Source organism: Tachypleus tridentatus, chromosome 9 (assembly GCF_004210375.1).
Source record: "Tachypleus tridentatus isolate NWPU-2018 chromosome 9, ASM421037v1, whole genome shotgun sequence".
NCBI classification, from domain to species: domain Eukaryota; kingdom Metazoa; phylum Arthropoda; class Merostomata; order Xiphosura; family Limulidae; genus Tachypleus; species Tachypleus tridentatus.
Window position 1 is genome coordinate 144,930,031 of NC_134833.1, and position 6,695 is coordinate 144,936,725.

At 32.3% G+C, this 6,695-nt stretch overlaps 1 protein-coding gene across 1 annotated transcript; it reads left to right on the forward strand.

The window, feature by feature from the left end:
- Nucleotides 1-1,028: 1,028 nt before the first annotated feature.
- Nucleotides 1,029-6,327, forward strand: LOC143227512 (uncharacterized). Its single transcript, XM_076458953.1, has 3 exons — nt 1,029-1,161; nt 2,356-2,461; nt 6,110-6,327. The coding sequence occupies exons 1-3, from the start codon at nt 1,078-1,080 to the stop codon at nt 6,325-6,327; spliced, it is 408 nt and encodes a 135-aa protein (XP_076315068.1). The 5' UTR covers nt 1,029-1,077.
- Nucleotides 6,328-6,695: the final 368 nt, after the last annotated feature.

Genomic DNA, 6,695 nt, shown 5'->3' on the forward strand with positions numbered 1-6,695 from the left:
TCCCACTACACATCCTTTTTTTGCACGATACTATTAAGGTTATTCCAATAAAAATTATATTAATGATTCAAATTTTAATATCTCGTATGAATTATCTTGCATTTATTATAATTAAACTCCACTTGCCGTTTGTTTGCTCAACTCACCAAAAAATTCAAATCTTTTTGTAAGACACTAGCATCCTCTCCACAACCAGAAGTACCCGGCGTCTTGATATCTTATCTCTCACACCTATAGAAACTAATTTTACATGTCTTTTATGTACATCTTGTCAAATGCTTTCTGAAAACCAGATATACCATGTATGCACCATTACCCTCATATATATAAGCAGTAACCTTTTTAAAAATTATCAAAAATTTATGGTTAATCGATTTTTTTAACCCTCCCTACTGTTGTTCATGTGTTCTAGGTTATGTACCGGAAGTATGTGAAAACACATACACATGCAAAATGATGTACAATAAATTATTTTTTTCTCTTATTAAAAACACTCGATTATATAAAGTATACACCGTTAGAAGGATATTTTTTACTGATATTTAAATTGAAACTCAAACATGATATTGATGTAAAATAGGAGAGTTTCCTTTTCTAGTTGGTAGAGGATTATTTTTTACTATTTGTATTATAGTAATGGAGTCGTATGAGTTTAAAACGGGTTATATACTCAGTTACTACAGTACATGTTATAATACATGACGGGTTATATACTCAGTTACGACAGTACATGTTATAATACATGACGGGTTATATACTCAGTTACGACAGTACATGTTATAATACATGACGGGTTATATACTCAGTTACGACAGTACATGTTGTAATACATGCAACGAACTGTTCTACAATGATATTGTAGTGCAGAACCCTCGGAGTTAATGTTTTTTTCTACATAAATTTCATTGTATTGTTCATATCTGTCGCCATTTTTGTTATATGTAATGATAATTCAACTCGAATTTATACAATATACGAAGAATATATAACAATCAATCGTTTTGTCTTTTCCTGAAGGGAGATTGTTTATTCAACGAGCGGAAGTGACGCAATTCCGTCACAATACAATGGAAGCCAATGAAAACCGAAGAAATTCCTCAAGCTTCCGTTATGTACAAGCCTGTGAAAAGTAATCCCACAGAAGGATGGATGAATACAGAGGTAAAACAAAGTGAAAACTTAATTAATTTACTCGCACCCAGGTTTAAATAAAAATGTGAAGTGAGCATTAAGCATGTATTAAGTAAATGCGTAACTTCCTAGCTGGAATGTCTTTACTTTCACCTTTCTTTAAGGCAATCCAACTTGTTAATAATTAAGGTGACGTTAATATCTAAACATAATTGGAAACTTTTAAGGACTCTACTGTGAACTTCTTTCAGGTTTTTTTTAAATCTATATGAATATTGTTGGAAACGTATTAACCATATTTGTCTGTTACTTAAACGTTGTGTTCCTTGTCGTCAACAAACAATAAATGTATGGGCAATGATTACAACTTTTTCGTATTTATTGTGATGCTTTATTTTGAATAATAGTTGTTTCGAAAGTAAACAACAGGAAACCCTCACTAGCCGCGATGCTTGAAATGCTTTAGAGTAAATTTATCCATGAGACCTTTTCATTTTTATTAGTTATATTTTTGTGTGCCAGCAATATCAAGTGCGGGACACGCATTTACCCGATTCGATTTTATAACTCATTAGGACCTCTACCGATTTACTGTTGAATTACAATTCTTTTAGGCAAAATTGCAGTAAATTAATCAATGAAATCTTGGGCGTGATCAAATAACCAATCGAAAAAGTTTGACTTCCTGAATTCAAAAGTGTAATTAGCTTTCAAATCGGTCAAGTGATGACGAAGCCATGAACTAAAAGTTTGTATTTGAAAAATTCGAGTTGTTCTATGAGCCATTATGCCGCGGCTAAAAAAAAATTAAAATTTCAGAATCAGAACTGACTTTGTTTCCACAGAAGATACATTTGAATTTCGTTTTGGTATTTAAGGTGCAACTTGTTATCAGTTGATCCAATATTACCAAATTAATACTTTGTGATATTAAAAATTGAAAACTAAACTTGTGACACCGATACTTTTTTATATTAATAAAAAGTTCCGTTTCGTTTTACTAAAACACAATGGAGTATTAACTTCTATTAGTTGGCATATCCTTGATCTATCTTAAATTTTTAAAATTTTGCTGTGACAAATATGTGATGTCAATGAAAACTGGCACTCAACAAGAGAAGAATACTTGTCATATCTATAATAAATATTAATTAATTCTATACCTTTTTTTCCCACAGTTAATAAGTTTGCTAAGATTATTATAGCAAGTACTTTATTTCTCAGACGCAAAATTCCATGGCTAAAATCCAGGATTTGAAGCCTAACACGGAATATTTTGTGAAAGTTGATGAAAATGGCGAACAAGAAGTGGTGATAATCAAAACTAAAGGTAACGAGTGCAAAACAATTCATTGTGTTCATATATATTACATTACATTACATTAAATATTTCTTTCCGAATAATTTTATTAATTTCTTATGAATTAAAAATAAAAAAAACATATCGTTTATTGTATTATATGAATGGTAAAAGGCCGACAGGGCCAGGTGAGTTAAGGCGTTCTACTCGAATCTCTGTCGGTGTTTGGGTAAGAAAAGTTCATACCCTGAAGGGTCAGGTTCTCTATGACCTCTTCCTCCTCTCCGTACTTATGTTCTTGCCGGATTGGTATTTATAATTGTAGAACTGAATATTATTTTGATTCTTTTCAGGGCAATGTCCATGTATTGTGGCTTATATATAGTGATTATTTTATTCTATCAGCAGAATGTCAAGTTTGATGGTGTTTTTTTTATTGCTTAATATATATATAATTATTATTTTTATTATTTAATATATATATTATTTTATTTTATTATTTAATATATATATTATTATTATTTTTATTATTTAATATATATATTATTATTATTTTATTATTTAATATATATATTATTTATTTTTATATTTAAAATATAAGTTAACTGGGGAGAGATAATTAGGACTAGCTTCATCATGTATGAGGTACCTGTCTAGTTCGCATAGTAATTCGTTTGTCATCCAATTCTTATTAAAGTACATTATTGTACTATGTAGGAGTCTATCTGGTATGGTTGGTATGTTTGAGTATTTGTGAATGAACTGAGATGATGTTGTTCTTGGAACTCTGTATGCAGTTGTAAGGAGTGTGTTTTGGATTGTTTGTAGTTTGGTTTTAATTATTTTATTGCTTACAGTTACCCATGCTGGAGCTGCATAATCTATTACAAGTCTAATATATGTTTTATAGATTTTAGTATGTTATCTGTAGATGCTCCACTGTTTTACCAGTTAGACTCTAGCATAGTTAGTTCTTCGCCAGACTTTATTTTTAATTTCGTTCACGTGATTGATCCAAGTAAGTTTTGAATCATAGGTCAGACCTAAAAATTTTGCCGATGGGGCAATCTGGAGTAGTATGCCATTCGTATATAATTCTGACGTTCTACTCGTAATCAGAGGGTCGCGGGTTCGAATCGCAGTCGCCCCAAACATGTTCGATCTTTCAGCCGTTGGGGCGATATAATGTGACTGTCAATCCCACTATTCGTTGGTAAAAGAGTAGCACAAGAGTTGGCGGTGGGTGGTAATGACTAGTTGCCTTTTCTCTAGTCTTACACTGCTAAATTAGGGACGGCCAGCGCAGATAGCCCTCGTGTAGTAAATAAGTGCGTGTTATTTGCGGTAATCATAACACCGCCATCTATAAGAATATTTCACAAAATAAAAATTAAATCGAAAATTAAATACGAACACTTTTAATCTGCATGTTAAAAAGATTATTTATCAGTTACTTTCTATTCAAAAGGAACATTCAGTTTTTGTATTTAGTATAAGAAATTAATTTTATTTTTTGTTTATATAATTCATATTTCTATTCAAATATGAAAAATGTATTGAAAATAAGAATTACGGACAAGAAAAGCTGCCACATTTATTTTGCAGAATAACGTTACTGATCAAAGAAATACCACTCGTTTTTTCGAGTTTCCAGTAAACTAAATTAAAGGAAAAAAGAAAGAATAAACTTTCATATAAAATGTATAAACTTCCTCTACATTTTAGTCAAATGACAGTGAGGTCAGTGAAGAAATATACCGAAATCCCTAGACTCCCTTTATAAATAAATGTTTGGAATGTAGTTACTTGCTTTTATATTATTTTAAACTTTCAAGAAGTAAACTAAGGTTGTGAAAGGAAAGACAGTTACAGTTAAGTGATAAATGTACACACAGTCAAAATGAGCTGTTAAGCCTTCTTTGATTAGGCCTCCATTATCCTGAGTTTGCTAAGTAGTTCTTTCTCACGAGCACATGCTACTGATTATTAAAAAAAAAAACAGAAACTTTGAATAAAATAAAGAAAGTTAGATATGAAATATAAAAAAATATATGAGAAAACGAATTAATTATATTATAAAACAATAGTAATTATGTTAAGAACAACAGACCTTCTGGAAAACATGTACTGTGAGATTAATAAAAGAAAATAAATGTTTTTCTATTCTTTAAGTTTGTTTTAACGTAGGAACGACAAATATAATATAAACAAGCTAAGTAAACTTCAAGCCCTCAAGTTTGTTTGTTTTCGAATTTCGCGCGAAGCTACACGAGGGCTATTTGTGTAAGCCGTCTGTAATTTAGCAGTGTAAGTCGAGAGGGAAGGCAACAAGTCACCACCACCTACCGCCAACTCTTAGGCTACTCATTTTACCAACGATTGATGGTAACATTATAACGCCCACACGGCTGAAAGGGACGGCATGTTTGGTGTGACGTGAATTCGAACCCGCGACCCTCCGATCATGCTCTTAAGAAGTTGTAAGAAGAGTTCGTATCGTTTAAAACATACCTGAAAAGAATGCCTAAAACAACTTGAATATATATGTGTGTGAAATCTACAGAAGAAATAGGCAACCTGTTTATTGCTTTGTAGAATGTTTAAACAAAGTGATGTGTAGCTAAAATGTATTTAATTGATCCGATGACGATGTGATGTAATAGCACGAAACATTGGCCAAAATCTTCTCAATGGAGCTAGGCCAATAACAACGACCCATTTGGGAAAATAAATAAATAAATGTATCATCTTTCTTTTTTTTTTTTTTTAACTGACAAAGTACTACTGGTAAACGGTTAAACAAGTTTTGCGGAAGCAGTAAGAGAAATTGCGTATTTTTAAAAGTTCACAGCTTTGCTCGACACTAGAGGGAAAAACCGACAGAACTTCGTAAATTCTTTCGTCCTTAGTCGTGCATATTTTTCACCAACTTCTTTCTGAATCAGGAAGAAAAGACCGTGTTAACCAACTCTAAATGAGCTGGAACTTGTTTCTGAAGAAGTGGACAGTCTGGTTTGTTCGTGTCAGGGGAAGGAGGGGAACTAGGCGAAAATTATTTACCTAACACGTACATAACGCAAGCATGCGTTTCGACCCTTTCTAAGGTGTCGTTGTTGCAAGCTATTAAACGCTGTTCTTTCACAACATTGTTTTTCAAAGTACTGTTTATACACGTTTTGTTCAACCATATTTCACGTCAGACACGTACATCACTAAATCGAGATTCTTCCCGTACTTAAAGTACCAAAGATGTAATCTTCTTCCACACAACAACAATGATAATAAATTAACTTCTCTGAATATTTGATATTGCATGAAAACTATCGGACTACAGGAATTCCGTACAAATAATTATTTTAACTTTTCCAAAAACCAAAAACAAACTAGAAACGAAAACAATTATATCAGTAATGTAACTATTTAACGTCGACGTTTCTTTACATTGTTACGCTTTGATGTTGCCGAAAACTCTGCTTAAATATCTTCATCTAGAAAATGTAACCCATTTCAAGGACACCATGTAACAAGTTCTCCCAAACAGCAAAAGTCGATATTTTAAATTTTGTCATGTATTCGTAACTTCTATATAGGGAATTGAACTGTTAAATGTCAGTAAGCCAAAATACAGGTTGTGTGTTATAAGATTCTGTTTTATTTCATCCATATGTATCTATATAGACGGTTGTGTCACAGATGAAGCGACATCTTACGGCCTTGGAGAAACTTTTCATATGGGTTGTGAGCAAACATGCACGTGCATGGAAAATGGTAAATCGGAATGTCGCGAACGTTGTCATTTTCGTCCGGGTTCCATCAGCGACCCCTCGTGTCAGGAAATTCCAGATGAAGACGATGTTTGCTGCGTAAAATATCGATGTAAAGGTAATGATGTATAAACTTTGAGAGAAATATAAAAAAAAATCAGGTATGTGTGAAAACACTTACACGGTTGACAGTTTAACTATTCTGATGTTCAATAGGTTTAGATTATTGCTGTTAACATCATTGTAAGTTCATATGTTTGTACGTATATATAAAGGGTGTTCGGAAAGCCACTGTGCAGTTTTGTAATCATATTTTATTCAGTCTATTTCAAGCCAGCAACTGAAGCGGTGTTTAGAAACAAATTAAGAAGGATCAGGCCTGTATTGATACCAACGGGGTCATCTTTCATCATCGTTTATAATTGTCATTCACATTTACCTCCTGTATTCTATATTGAAACATGTCTGTTAATAAATATATAAATTACACAGTGACTTTC

Excerpts from the sequence above, each read along its gene's own strand:
- LOC143227512 (XM_076458953.1), top strand. The coding sequence starts at position 1,078 with ATGAAAACCGAAGAAATTCCTCAAGCTTCCGTTATGTACAAGCCTGTG. Across the intron at positions 1,162-2,355 it reads AAGGATGGATGAATACAGAG|ACGCAAAATTCCATGGCTAA; the intron begins GTAAAACAAAGT and ends TTTATTTCTCAG. Across the intron at positions 2,462-6,109 it reads GGTGATAATCAAAACTAAAG|ACGGTTGTGTCACAGATGAA; the intron begins GTAACGAGTGCA and ends GTATCTATATAG.